At 35.1% G+C, this 14,938-nt stretch overlaps 1 protein-coding gene across 4 annotated transcripts in view; it reads right to left on the bottom strand.

Moving 5' to 3' along the window:
- The window catches only part of ATRNL1 (attractin like 1), a 491,394-nt gene that overhangs the window by 368,376 nt on the left and 108,080 nt on the right, over positions 1-14,938 (bottom strand). For all 4 annotated transcript variants that reach the window (XM_032190853.1, XM_032190854.1, XM_032190850.1 and 1 more), the window contains exons 15-16: positions 13,650-13,831; positions 1,157-1,370 (exon numbers count right to left, since the gene is read on the bottom strand). In XM_032190853.1, the coding sequence (XP_032046744.1) occupies positions 1,157-1,370; positions 13,650-13,831 (396 nt within the window). The remainder of the gene's footprint in view (positions 1-1,156; positions 1,371-13,649; positions 13,832-14,938) is intronic.

Here is a 14,938-nt window from a genome sequence, read left to right as displayed (position 1 = left end):
GATAGGTTTTGTTATCAACATACAATGGAGCTATTTTCCAGACAACGAAAAAAAAAAAAAACAACAAATGTTAATAAGAAATGTAAAGTGCTTTATGTGCTTATCCACATAGCTATGAAGAGAAACATGGGACAATTAGAGCACAAAAATGTTAATTTGAAGTATAACATGATTGTTCAGGGTCTAACATCATGGGTTGATTAGACAGGAGTCACACTTCTTGTTAGCAAATGAAGGATAGCAGATATAAGAAGATTTTTAGAAACCCTGAGAAAGCAAAGTTAAAAAAAAAAATCTTAAAAAACGTTAGATGTAATTTATGTTGCTATCTGGACAGTAAGCAACTCCTATAACTCTAGCAGCACACTTTAGCATCCTGAAGTCTATAGAACCTAAAAGTACCCCTTGTGAGCACATATGCAATATGCAGTAGGTATTGAAAGTGCCAGAATCGAGCTTCTAGGCTCCTGTACAGGACTGCTCATGATATCTTTGAGTGACTGCAACTCTAGTTGCCTTTGTTGGTTACCAATTTCTACACTGGGGGATCCTAAGAAGGGGCATGTGCTTAGAAAGCTTCCCAGCTTTCCAAACGCTTTCCAAACACTAGCGGGACATCTTAGTGAAGGATGTCAGTCATCCCCTTTTTCACTTTCTCAAAGTATCTAGAACTGACAAGTGAGTATCTTCCACAGCATTCTTTAGACACAAAGAAACCTAAAAGATGGAACCTAGCATTTTGTGGGTTTTGGTTTGTTGGTTTCTTTTTTCAGTATTTTAGATCATTGAAATGTTTAATGATGTTCAGGGAGATTCAGGAAGAAAAGTTGTTTTAGCAGCATCAGCTTTGTTGAACGTCATCACAGACTCTTCAAGCTACAGTTACAGTTGTCACTGACTACTACTGATTTAATGCCATCTTATAAGACTTTTGGTGTCATGCAGGTGTCAAGCCATGTAAGCTAATCTGCAAATAAATATTTGCAAATTAGGAATATCATTAGAGTTGCACATTTAAAAAAAAAAAAAAAAAGTAAAATTCTCTTTTGTAATTACTTAAATCCAAATTGCCCAATAATCCCTTTTAGCCAAGTGAAAATCCAGACAGCTTGCTAATCATGACAGTAACGGTAACTGAGTACAAGAGATTGCTTACCGACAGGTTTTTCACAGACAAGACCATCTGCCATTGCAGTGCATGGATTCGCTTTCAGACCTGCCACCTCTGCTCTTTCTAGATATGCACAGAAGCCAGAGTCATTTGGCTCTCCAGGAAGCCATTGCAGAGTTGTATTTGTAAAAGGAGACATGTCATCCCATCCCCAGTAGGAGATGTTGATCTTGCGTAAGCCTACCCAAGGTGAAATTTTCTATGAAGCAGAATGAAACAAATGTAAGATAATTAGTTAAACACTGATTTGATAAACACTGTTTGATAAAGAGTTAGAAACCTGATTGAATGCTCAAAATTGAAATTGTATTCTTTTCCAGTGGCTACTATACTGATTACTAATTGCTAGGCCAATATGGATAATAAAACACACAGAAGTTAGGAGCACTTCACAGAAATCAAAGTTCAGGGGAATACAAATAATAAATATCCTATCCTTTAAAGTCTGTGCTGCTGATACTGGTCAGCATCTACCAGCAGTTCAGAGTCAGATAAAAGTGGTACATCCACAATTTCAATGCCAGTAAATACACAATATACTTTTACTATTGATTTCTATGCTACCAACATTACTACAATAATATTGTAATTATTACAATGCTACAATAAGCATTAACTCTCAAAAAATATTATGATGGATCAGTGACATCAGATCATGCTAATTCTACTTTCTTTTATCATTTCATATGATTTATTCCATTACCTACAGAAAAGAAAATTTTGAGGAGCAGAGGCCTTTGTCTGCTCCAGGATAAATCTACATATATCATCACTGGAAAATCTCAGGATACAGAAAGCACGCTTTTCCTCATGTAATCTCTGTTCATAGACAGCATTAATTAACTCCAATTTAACCATAGAAAGAGGTATATATTTAACCATAGAGAGGTATAGAGAGACCAGGGTAGTGACAGGTATGTGGTGGTAAGTGAATACCACCTGAATACCACAGAGACAAACAACACAATCGTCTACACCAGACAAAGGACAGATGTCAGCACCAAAGAAGAGGTGTTGTGAATTACGTTCCCAACCCTTTTAATTTAGAGGCCAAAGTAGGCAAAACACCACAGTATACCTAAATGTAACCTGTCTTGGTTCAAGATTTATGTGCTATTTTACAAGTGAATCAGGAATCACCGCCATCATCTCCCATTATTTTTTCTTCAGAAATACTACTGTAATTACTTTAAAAAAAATAAAATAAAATAAAAAAAGAGTAGGAATATGGTCAGTATTCTTCACCTTCCCAAAAATTTATGCTGTGTCCTCTCCCTCTTCTGTCCTATTGGTTGGGAGCATGATCAAACAAAAAATGCTACAGCATCCAACAGATTCACAGATGCAAGAACAGACTTAAATAAATGACTAAGAAATGTTCTAATCCATAAGGAGTGATGCACTCTGGGAGACTATCAAAGAGCTGCAAGAACATCCAGAAAAAGTTCCACCTCCTACTCTCATGCCTCACTTCCCTATTGGCTTCACAACTTCATTGCTATCTGAGATGACCAACTTTTCAGGTGTCTGAGAGAATTCCTAGGTTCTAGGTACTAGAAAGAACATGCAGGCAGTGAAAGAAGAACTTGGACATCTGGAAAGTGACAGAAAATACGTCTGTTTTATTTGTTATTTAGTTGCCTACTTTGCTGTAGATGTACGTGGTCCACATGCACTAGAAAACCTTAAATATTATGCATGGTTCTAGATATCCCACTGCAGAATGCACCCAGGCTTGTACAGAATATGTCAATGGCTTATGCAGTAGGCAGGATATACTGCTTACAAACGGACCTGAAACAGCCCTGAGTGCCTACTTTGGGGTTGAGAAATTCTAGCCAAGAGAACGTTCAATATATTGCTGACAATTTTGATTGCACTGCCAAATAATTTGGCCCCAGTATCAGTGTAAAGGAAACAGAGATCATAGTCCAGTTATGGTGAAAAGCATGTCAAGCCAATAATGAAAACTGACAGGGCAGCAGTGACATTTGGAGGGAAATTTTTCTATTTGAGTTGAAGTGTCTCAGAAACCCTTAAATGATGACCAAGTCACAGGGAGGATTAGGAAAGCCAGAACAGCCTTAGAAGATAAAAGCAGCACCCCTGAAACAAAATACTTCAAATAAAAGTAATGATCAGTTTGTCATCGTACAGCTGTCATCATCATTCTTAACTGCAGCGGTATCTGGACAACTTACAGCCATTGTGTCAGATATTTCAAATTCCATATGTACCATCTTTGGCTCTTTGCTCGTGTAACACAACTAAATACAGACCTGAAAGCTGATTAACATGCTATCAAACCTTGTTAAAGGTTTAACTGTTAAACCTTGCAGGCTCACTGTGTGGCTTTGGGCATATAGTTAGGATGCCAAAAAAAAACAGATTATCCAAACCATTCTTTAATGTCTGATTAAAATATGGTAAATAGCTGAGAAGTAGGCCACCAAAGTGCTCCAAGGACATGCTTAAAGTAAATATTGCATTATGTGGCATTAATGTTGTGATGTGGTGGACTACAGTTGAAGACTGTTGGTGATAGAGTTTACATACTGGTAACACCAAGACTTATCAGCAAAAAAAAAAAAAAAGTGACTGCTCCTGTGCTGCACAAAAGCCAACAGGTAAAAAAAGCAAGAAGTGAATAGAAAATTCAGGAATTTCCATGTATCACCTGCAGCCATCATCAGTGTGCTGTGACAAACTGATTTCTTCTTAAAGAAAGCATATATCTAGTCCTTATCTTTCAAAGTGACGAGAGGTTCAGTAACACTAGTTCAGAGTTCCTGAAGTACTTGAAACAACTGAGGGACTTCAAAGGTACAGAATGCAAATGCCAATTCAGTTTCTTCTTCAGACTTAAGAAATAATGAGAATTACACATCCTTAACTTGAAGTCTGTGATTGTTTCAGGTAATGAAAAATGGATGTAGGGAACTAAATCCTTTGCTTTGAATATCTTGCCAAAGATCCTTCTGAAGAGGAACAGAGTGGAGGGAAATCAGACTGAATGTTCACTGTGATACAACTCGCTGATACAAGGTTATACATTCCAAGCCTCTCAAAATATATTTGGGGAAGAAAAAAAAAAAAAAAAAAAAAAAAAAAAAAGGTACAAATCCATTTTTCACTTGTTGCTGACATGAAATCAGTTCCAAATGCACCTTGATTTTCCTCCTAAAGAATTCTAGCTTCTTCAGTGGAAAAATAAGATGAGCTTCACTCCACATGTAAGTGGGAAGAAAATTACTCCTCAGAGTTCTGAAGACATTCTTTCTTCCTCAAGGCCTTAAAGCATGTATATTTTCAAGATGTCCAGAAAACACAACCAGGAAACCCACTCCTTTCTGTATTTGTGACTTAGTAAGTTGTTTTGATTCAGAATTGAAGTGGAGCCTACAACTGAGCAGAATTCATTTCTATTTGAAGAAGCTCCGACACAAATGTGAGCATGTACACACATGAACACATACACATGCAAGACCTCTTCAATAAACTATGGCATGACCTAGTTCAGGAAACAGTTGTTATTCAAGATGTTTTTGTCACACTGCACTGGGGTCATCCCATCCTTCTACTCAGCTTCTTACTATGGAGGCAGAAATTGAGCGTAAATGAGTGAAAAAGTACCCCACCTTTTTCTAAATGACTTGACTGTGACTATGTCTCTTTCTCAAACGATTACAAAATCTCATGTATGTCACAGATGCCAGTCCACTGTGGATAGAAGTGAATAGAAGCCCCCAAAGCATATCATTGCTAGAATTTCCCTTTAATGCTAAATGTGTGGTCACAGTGTGTTGCGCTGGTAGGCATGTCACAACATTATCTGGAGACCTTCTCTGTCTGAGCTTAGGAAGATCCATTTCAACTCTTGCCTCCTAGCAGAATTCATTTACTTTCAGCAAAGCTGATATATTTTTCTAGAAGCTGTATTAGAGATTCCTCTTCCTTCATTCCTCAGAGACAGTAAAGGAAGGGAGTGCTTGCTTTCTCCAAATAAGGTATAAGAATCCCTTAAAGCAAAGTACGCCCTGCAGTGCTCTAGTTTTCAAGAAGAGAATGGACAATCTAGCCCAATTTAGGAGTGCGTCTGCCTTCAGTCATTTAGAAGCCAAACAAATGGCGCTGAAGCTCTGTTATATCGCTAGTACTGAGACACTTGATAAAAACTGTGGTCACTCTGCCCTCTCTTCTCTTGATTAACAAAACACTAGTGGGCATGCAGGATGGAAGTGGGTATTGCTATCCATAAAGATTTCAGTGTCACAAAGAGGTAGTGCAAAAGATGTGTGCTTTCAGATGTTATATACACATATGCACAAGCATTCAAAGAAAGGCTAGTGAATTTTCAGGGATACAGTGCCTACAAAAAGGCCAGGAGGAAACTTTATTGCTCATGTTCTATTGATATTCAGCTCTACCACTCAGAATATGGAAGAATGAGACAGGCAATATCTACAACTTTTTTTTAGCATATAAAACCTAAAATGATTTCAGTTGAAATTATTTTCTACCCAGCAGAAGTTAATTGTCATGTTTGCTTTAATAATGTATTTTATAATCAACCAAAAGATAATACCTTAAGTAATTGGAAAAAAAAAAAATAAGCATTTAAAATAAGTGTTTTACATTTTCATACATTAGCTATCATAGTACTTATTTGAGGTCCTCAATTCCCTACCACTTGAGCCTTATTACCTGCTACTACTGCTATTAAAAAGTAATGGAAAAGCTGTTTTGCACAGGCAACGAATAGCCTAACCATTTGCTCCGACTCATAACCTTAATTTTGAGATTCACAGATTTTTCCAAGGAATGATCTTCCATTTATGTCTCTAAAATTTTTAGCTTTAAAACACCATTACTTCCGTAAGCCACGATTTGTCAGTACTTTGGACATCGGCATTAAAGTTTTTTGTTCTCTTGTTGCAAAATCATAAAGAGCTAAAAGCTGCGTTTCATCTACATCATGATACATCCACTAAAAAAAAAAAAAAAAAATCACCAAAACAAATAGTTTTGAATAGTTTTGTGACTATATAAAACAGATAGTTACTCTTTATAGGTTTTCAAAAATTATTTCAATTACATTGGAGATTTTATGTGAAATTAACAAGTTTATTTTAAAAAGAATACTTTGCAATGCTTCACTGTAGAATAAAAAAAAAAAAAAAAAATCATGTTCCCGAATATATCTATGAAAACCCTGGTTATACACTACAAGCAATTCACATTAAAACCACCTCAGCAACAACTAAGCTTTCCCACATGGCATTACAGCATTCCACAGAAGTTCTAAGATAAAATATAAAGGAAGAAAGGAGGGGAGGAAAAATATCAAGAAATTCTCAAAGTATAATTTAGTAAAAAAAATTTACAGTGAAACAAAGGCAATGCAGTATACGGCAGATGATCAACTCTGACTTGTGAAGGTTTGTAATAGGTCTTACTAAACTTGCACCGGGGTATGCAATCAAATATATCTCGAGTACTTGAAAGTTTTATTCCATAGCTTTATCCCACTACATAATCTAAAACTTCAAACCATTCTCTAGAAACTATTCTCTCTTCATCTATTTCTTTCCGGGGCAGTTTTTAAAACTTACAACCAGTCTTAACATGCAATTAGGCTTGATATACTAGTCAATTATTATCCATTTTATAGAACTTTATATGCTTTTATATCATTGGTAAGAACCTTCCAAAACACCTTTTAAGTGAGAAATCAACCTTTGCTCTAAATTGGAAAAGATTTAGGAATTATTAAACTCAGTGGAAAATTTGATGGACAGGACTTCATTTTCATTCAACAGGAGCAAAATTGCAATCATACAATACGTACCTACAGGATGTCTCATGTCACCTTGTACTAAAGTCCTATTTAGTTGAACATCAGGCAAGTTTTTAGCCATCATGGGAATTTATAAAATACTGGTCACCACTAACTTCAGAAATGTGTTGTTTGTTGTTTTTTTTTTTTTCCTAAACCATTGCATTTTAATTTTCTTCTACAGTAGGAATTATGGAACTACATTAGAATGGAAAATTCTGTAACATTAACTACAGAGATGATGCTTCATGTTAATTCCACTGTTTACTCAAAATTTAAGTCAGACTAAGTTAGTTTGATATCTACAGTGAATACGATCATTTATAAGCATGAAATATTTCAGGCATTACTGCTGCCTCAGCACAAACTGATTGAGGGTTGAACGTTAATGAGTGAAGTTAGCAAATTTAGCTTTACTGAATAGCCAACGACTACTGAGGCTTATAATTCTCCTGTTTCATAATCATGGCAATTGCTGACAAACAATATATTTCTTTCAAAAATATATAGATAGATAGATATCTACGTCCCAAAATTTATCCACATCTTTATTTAAGGTTCTTTCTTTTTGGATATTAAGTTGTCCTCTAAGTCAGAAGCGTACTGAGCACTTATTTTCTAATGTGTGTGTCACTGTATCTTACTGAAAAACTTCAACAAACTCTTCAAGAACTACTTAAACTCCCTGATCTCTAGAAAAATCATTGCCATGAGTTAAAAACATGTAATTAAACCTTGAAAATACTGTCTTTCCTTAGTGCTCACACTTCCATGTATTTTGAAAAGGGCTTGAAGTTCGTTCTCTTCTTTTCTGCATCATTCTCAATGAAAAACTGCTTATTGAGAATAAGAGCCATATGAAGAAAAACCATCCTTTTCAGTTACTACCTCATTGACATGTTTCTATTATTTCATTGTGTGTTGATTCTAACCATGCTAGACACCTGCACATTTGTTTTTTTTTGTAAATATTTACCCAGTGAATGACATGTTAAAGAAGATAAAGATACAAATGATTAAATACATGTACATTTATAATTAGTAGTAGGAGTCAGGTATTAGAACATAACATTTAATTCTCCCACCTATCATATTTTGTTGTTGAGAAGATGGTTAAAAAAAATAATTAAACCTGGCAAACTGAAAAAAGCCTTCAAACTTCCTGAATTTCAATCTACAGAGAAGATTAAAGCTACTATTTAGAGAGGACTTTGGCTTAGAAATCCTTGAGTTTTCCTCTTTATAGGGGTATTTTTTATTTTATTTTTTTGAAATTCAAGTTCTATTTTCAGGCATCCAAAGCGAGTTGAGCTCCCATTTCATGAAAGCAGGAAGCCAGCTTATCCAGAATGAGCTAATGGACAGTCAGTGTAACAACTCCAATACAGAAGTGCTGAAAGAATTTATTACATCTCCACAAACTCAACAGTAAAGCGGGACTGCTAGGAATTGTAGTAAAGAGACTATTTCAGAAGGAGGAAAAAAAAAAAAAAAAAAAAGTAGATGTCAGCTTCACTACAAGCAAACGTTCAATAAAACCATAAAAACATACAGCCCTCTGAGAATACTTTGAGCTAACAAGGAATAAGGCTACCATGCAAAGCTCACTAATTAACTCTAACCTACACTGAAGTCTGATTTATGAAGGATACCTAGCCCTGTAAACAGGGAAGTAAAGGAAAAGTTACAAACAGCTTGTATGTTATGCTTTTTTTAAACCTGTTCTCATTTTTGTTTATGCTTACTACAACGAAACCAAACCCTCTCAGAATTTATTGCACTTTAGCAAGATTTTTTTTTTTTTTTTTGGATTTATATTCCACAGTTGTAGGCAAACTCCCAAAGGAACTAATTGCACTTTTAAATGAGTAGACTCATTTAAAACATATATATTTGGATACTAGAAGGAACAATTAATTAATCTTAAGCTGCTGTTGTTCTTATCTAATTTACACAAAAATTCACATCTTCCCTTTCATGAAATTTTGCTTACTAGGTCAATAAAGTACCATAAAAGAAAAATATCAAGCATTATTTTGTTTTAGTACAGGAATCTTCGGTCTATCTATTGTGTTTACTTTGGTATTCTCTCAATTAATTCCATTTATTTCCCATGAAAAAAATCAAATTACCTATTCAATTGTTGGTCATTATTTTAGAATATAATTGCAAATTCAACAGTGTTTTGACTTCACACTACAGAAGTCTTCATATTGTTGCTTTCTTTAGTATCGAATTAACTTTATCCTTATTCTTTGAAAGGAGGCAATTATTGATTTCCAATTTAGTACAGGAATTAAGAGAAAATATTGATACACAATAAGATCTTGACAGAAGGTAGAGACAATGGCAACCTCCTCCCACTGAATCTTTCTAAACATGTTTTGTATTATTCTAAATCTAATGAAGAAATGGTACTAAACCATTTAGTACTAACCACAGAACACAAACTTTTTTATCAGAAAACAATCTACATAGCCCCACATTGTTTCTAAAAAAAAAAATAAATAAATAAATAAAAAATTCCTTCCAGACTGTAGTATTTATTGATAATATTTTAACAGTTTTTAAAATACACAGCAGCTGCTAAAGTTTTTCTTCTTTTCTCAGTACAAGAATATCAAATAAAGTAAAGATAAAAATAGATCCATATTCTTACTTCCAAATGTCACTCTGATTCATTCACTAATCCTGAAAGCTTTTGTTCCACACAGGAGAAAGATTTTAAAGCCTCTGATATTAACCTTACTAGTCAAACTCCATCATAGATACTTCAGATTAAGGTATGGTGCTCACCTCACAGCTGCCTGACTACATTTGTGAACTCCACACCACCATCTGTTACAGAAACAAGCCATCTAAAATGAAATCTCACACCTTAAATCATCATGATTGCAGTTTGAGAGGAAAAGGCAGACAAAAGGAAATCAAGCAAAATTTCAGAGAGCTCTGTCAAACCTGATAACACATTTAGGCTGTCTTGCACAGAATAAATCCAACTGGACAGATACGATTGAAAGTATATGTATTTTTCCTTTAAATGTAACTGAAAAACAGCATAAATCATGGTAGCATTTCATTAAAGATTCTGATAACTACACGATTGCTTAACTTGAGATATACCTCTGAAGTGAATATATTTGTCTACAATTGCATAAACTGTACGTGAGGTATCTTGAAATTTATATAACCACATTGACTCAGGACATACTTAAATAAAGATACATGCAGCAGGATGTCACCTTGCAGAAGTTCTAAGCTCTGAAACATTAAAAAAATATCAAGCTTCCAAAAGCACTAAAAAAAGCTACATCTCAAGACATTACCTCAGTCAGGTAATATCAATCATATCAATAGTTTAGCATGCTGTTAGATTTGAGGGCCTACTATGCAGTATTTTAGTAGGAATCTTGGGGGGAGAGGGTGAGGAAGAACAACATGACAAGTAACTAGACAAATCACTGCCATTTGTGATTTTGTTGTTTTGATTTCAATTACATTTTTAACATTATGTAACATCCAAAAGTGGACAGAGAACGTGTTTCAAGGTTGTAGTAAGTACAATGTCAAGAGAGATCTTCTGGCAGAAAAGAATTACTTCTCTCTCTCCTTTATGAGGAAATAAAAAATACCTATGTTTCTAGGGAAAAAAAAAAAATGCTCTGTCCAGGTCCCACATTTACTGAAAGAAACTTAAGTATATAACATAAAGTTGTCTCCTCAAAATGGAATACTGAAAAAGATAATATAGAATATTTTGATTCACAGCGTACGTCTAAACTCTTGCATTCAGATTTAATATAATACAAAGGCAATCTTTGACTGCCACTTCCTCTGTAGGTTTCTCAATTCATTTGCAATGTAACAGTTTTGCAAATCACAGAGTAGCTTGATATAAGTTGTATTATTATTCACAATTTCCTTTAATATTCCCCTGATTGTGAAATCCTAAGCTACTAAAAAATAGTGTTGCTGTGCAATCAAGGAAATGTTGTATGTTCTAGAAACCAAAACATACACTTTCAAAAATGTCCTTTGCTCATATGACCTGATTTGTTTGCCTTGCATCTCATTCCGTTAAGACATCCTGTCCATTTGATGTCTTTTGTTGGAGCTAGTTTAGATGCATGTATCAATGATGTAGGTGGGTTTAAATAACACAGCAATCAGCATTTGAACATTCAATTACTAAAAAAAAAAATCTGCACCTTATCACCCATGGGCAGATAATTAATCTTCAACTTCCCCTCTGTTGTTCAACAATTAAGAGATTGATAAGGATCATATTCCTCAAGAATATTCTGATGACAGATTCCTGTATTTGCCAGAGGCATGTACACATTTTTAACCACCTCCTTCCCCCACCATTATTATAGAAAGATAATTAGCTCTTTATCCATTCCATTGCTGCTGTGCAGGGCATTCCCACATGCTACTCGTACTAGCACAGCTCATCACTGCCCCTCGGTCCCACATACCAGTTACACACGAAGCCGGGGTTTTCCAGAGCAGGGCGCTACATATCTTGAGTACCTCCCTGTCCTCAGCTGTCTGAAGTCTGTATCAGGCGAAGAGGCACAGAAACATGCACCCTTCACGTGACATGACTTTAGCAGGGTCTTTGATGTTTTCACTGATACTGTGGCTGTGTCTGTGACTACACTCTTTTATACTGTCTGAACTATATACTGTGTCTGAACTATGAACTGTCTGTTCATAGGCTGCTCCTGACTGCATTTCCAGGACAACAGTATGTGAACAGGTGCTGTAATCTGAGCATCTGAAGGTGTTGAGCCTGAAAAGTCAGAATAAACCAGAATCTTGAATTATCAGAGCAATTCCCTAAACAGCTGATGTAGTTGATCACTGACACTACAGACTCCCAGTACAACGAGACAGTTAATGAAAACCCTGCTATATTCTAAGCTACCTGTAAGCAAACAGATGAGGACAGTCCCCCAGCATTCCTCAACAGAGCACATTACATCAATGTAATTCCAAGGCAACTAAGGCCCAGACAGGGAAAACAGATATACTTTGTCTCATACTGATTTAAGCAGTTAGTATGAGGGAAAAAGCCCCTACAAGGTACCATGAATTTTTACATAAGGGATAAGATCTATTAATTATAGAAGCTGATATCATTCAAAGCAATTTATTTGGTGTTCATCATCCACCAAAAGTATTTGCTTTATCCACAGGCTTTCAGCTAATGTACATCTACTTCTAATAGAAATGAAATGGAGCTATTTTATACATAAATAAATACTGACAAATGCACACAAGATGTATGCACATATGTATGTGTACATATGCACACATGCATACACACATACTACATATATGTACATACATGCCTGTAGATGTACATTTGGTAGAGCAATGAATAATGTTAAATAAACAAAGAAAGACATTCTGGAGGTGAGAGAACATTCAAATGAAAAAACCGTCTGGGACTCCCACAGGCTTCAAGAAACCCCATTCCACTCCTATCTTCTTACTAGACATTGCAGCCAGTGGTAGCATCCCACTGTCAATCACTTCAGAGGTAGCCAATTCTGCCTTGGACATAGAATCGTCAGAGAATCACAGAATGCTTTGGGTTGGAAGAGACCTTATAGATTGTCTAATTCCAATCCCCCTGCCATGGGCAGAGACAATGCATGGAAGCTGCATGCAAGCAGCACCAAAAGCCTTAAGTTCTCTGTGGGGCCAAAGAAAATGCCCTTCACAGCATGCTGCACAGTTCTGTAGAACTCCTCTAGGCCACAGACTGTCATCATTGCAACACCATAAGATTTAAGAACAACATACTTAGAATATTGGAGAGAACTCTGCTGTGCCTGTTGTTGGTATTATTTTTTTTGTTTGTTTGCTTGTTTAAATACCTTTCCTAGATGTGTTGGGGAGAAACATCTGTTTCAATGGCGTTAAAACATGAAGTTACAATTTCCTGAAGACAGGACTTGCCACTAACTTCCAGAGATTTTTCATCTGCAACTTTAATAACTGTCTTTTCAGGCAGATGAGTTCATCCTACTTCTCTTTTTTAAAATTTAGCACTATAACTTTAATAGTAATGTCCACATCTCTCTGACTACAACTTAAAAGAAGAAAATACATTTCATATACAGTAAGAATAACTGCAGGGGCAATTAAAAGCAATATTTTCTCTTGGGGGTTGACAGAGTCTTCGCATAGCTACAACTTCAATGAGTGTTTTGCATGAAAACAAAGTTTTACAGTTTTACTTACACTGATATGAAAGCCAGGATTTTTTCTGTGTTACAGTGAAAACTATTGTCGTTTTGATTCTTGCTGTCACAGTGTGTTGAAAAGGGCTACGATCTCCCAAACCACTGTTCCAGCCATTTCTCTCAAATAATCTCTTGGAAGTCATTTTTACACAGCAACTTGAAACAGTTAAACCAAGTAAGGATAAACATTTGTGAACTGCTGTGCCATTAAGCTTAAATGTAAGTTTTCTTTAATATCCTACACATCACTGATATCAATCTTTAGCAATCTTCAAGCCCTTATGATGGCACACAGTTTCCTGTGTCTCTGTGGACAAATCCTTAAAACAGATTCCTCATACCAAATTTAATTCACATGAACATCAATTACAGTTACTCAAGTTACCTGAAGCGTATACTTCTGTATCTCATCCAGAACAAATTCCACTTCTTTTGAGGTTGTCAGTGAGGCAAGATTCCCACTTAAATTGTAGCAATACAGTTTGGCATTGTCATAGCTTTCACGACTAGAGTTTATGCGGAGGCAGGCATCTCCAATATGACTCCATCCTTCCCCACACAGATGAGCTAGTATAAAAAGTATATGGTTAAAGCTGATACGAAAAAAACTTTATGAAAATCTAAGTATGAATTTTATCTTGTTGAAATAGTAGGTCAAAATACAACCCGATGCTTAGTGTCCAATTTCAAGTCACATAGAAAAAAAAAGAAAATCTAAAACATTGAGTAAAATAATATTTCGTGTTTTAATTATAGCAACGGTGTATTTTTATGAAAATAAACTTTTAATAATTTATTGAAATATTTATTAAGTATATACTAATTTCCAGTGTAATATTGTTATTATGCTATTCCTCTGCATTCAGATTTGAACACAACTACACATTAAAGATTACATTATTTATATAATTAATATATGATTTATATAATTAATAGCACTGCAACTATCAGTGTTTGTTTTTTTTAAATCTAAATTTCAAATTTAAATCCTAGAATTAAGAGATCAAAAACATAACCTATCTTGCTTTATCCTAAACATAAACACAGTCAGAATGATAGGAAATTCTGTTAATATTTTAGGAATTATTTCCTCTTCAACATATTTCAGAATTACTCAAACACACATAACTACCAAAATATGAGTAAATAATTCAGAACAGTTTTTATAGTTAATTTTCATACAGAGCTCACAAATGCAGTTTAAAGCTGCATATAATAAATTGATTAAAGTTAGTTAAAGAATAATTTTTGAGAAAAAATGGTGTTCATTAACTTCAGCTGGACATAAAGATCAAATGGGAAAGGTTTCAGTATCTAACTGCATATATGTAGTTATGAATATGAATTACCAAATAAATATTATTCAGAACGTTAACATTCACCTTGCGAGAATATCTTATATTACCATTTTAATATTCACTGCTTCCAACATTACCAACATTAGACAATCAAGAAACTAGATCTTAGGCCATACCTGCACAGCAAAATTGAAGTATAATTGAAGTATAATTTATATGGTAGAGCTCCAGCCAGCAGAAGCAACAGTGCCAGTGGATATGTAACAGTAAAGGACTCAGTATGGCAATTCAGTTCTGCACTCAGCCATCCCCACAGGCTAGAGCTTGTGCAGAGGTACCTGCCATTATTCACTCACTAGTATTATTTCCCCTAACA

This window comes from Aythya fuligula, chromosome 7 (assembly GCF_009819795.1).
Source record: "Aythya fuligula isolate bAytFul2 chromosome 7, bAytFul2.pri, whole genome shotgun sequence".
NCBI classification, from domain to species: domain Eukaryota; kingdom Metazoa; phylum Chordata; class Aves; order Anseriformes; family Anatidae; genus Aythya; species Aythya fuligula.
This window is presented reverse-complemented; position numbering and strand designations above follow the sequence as displayed.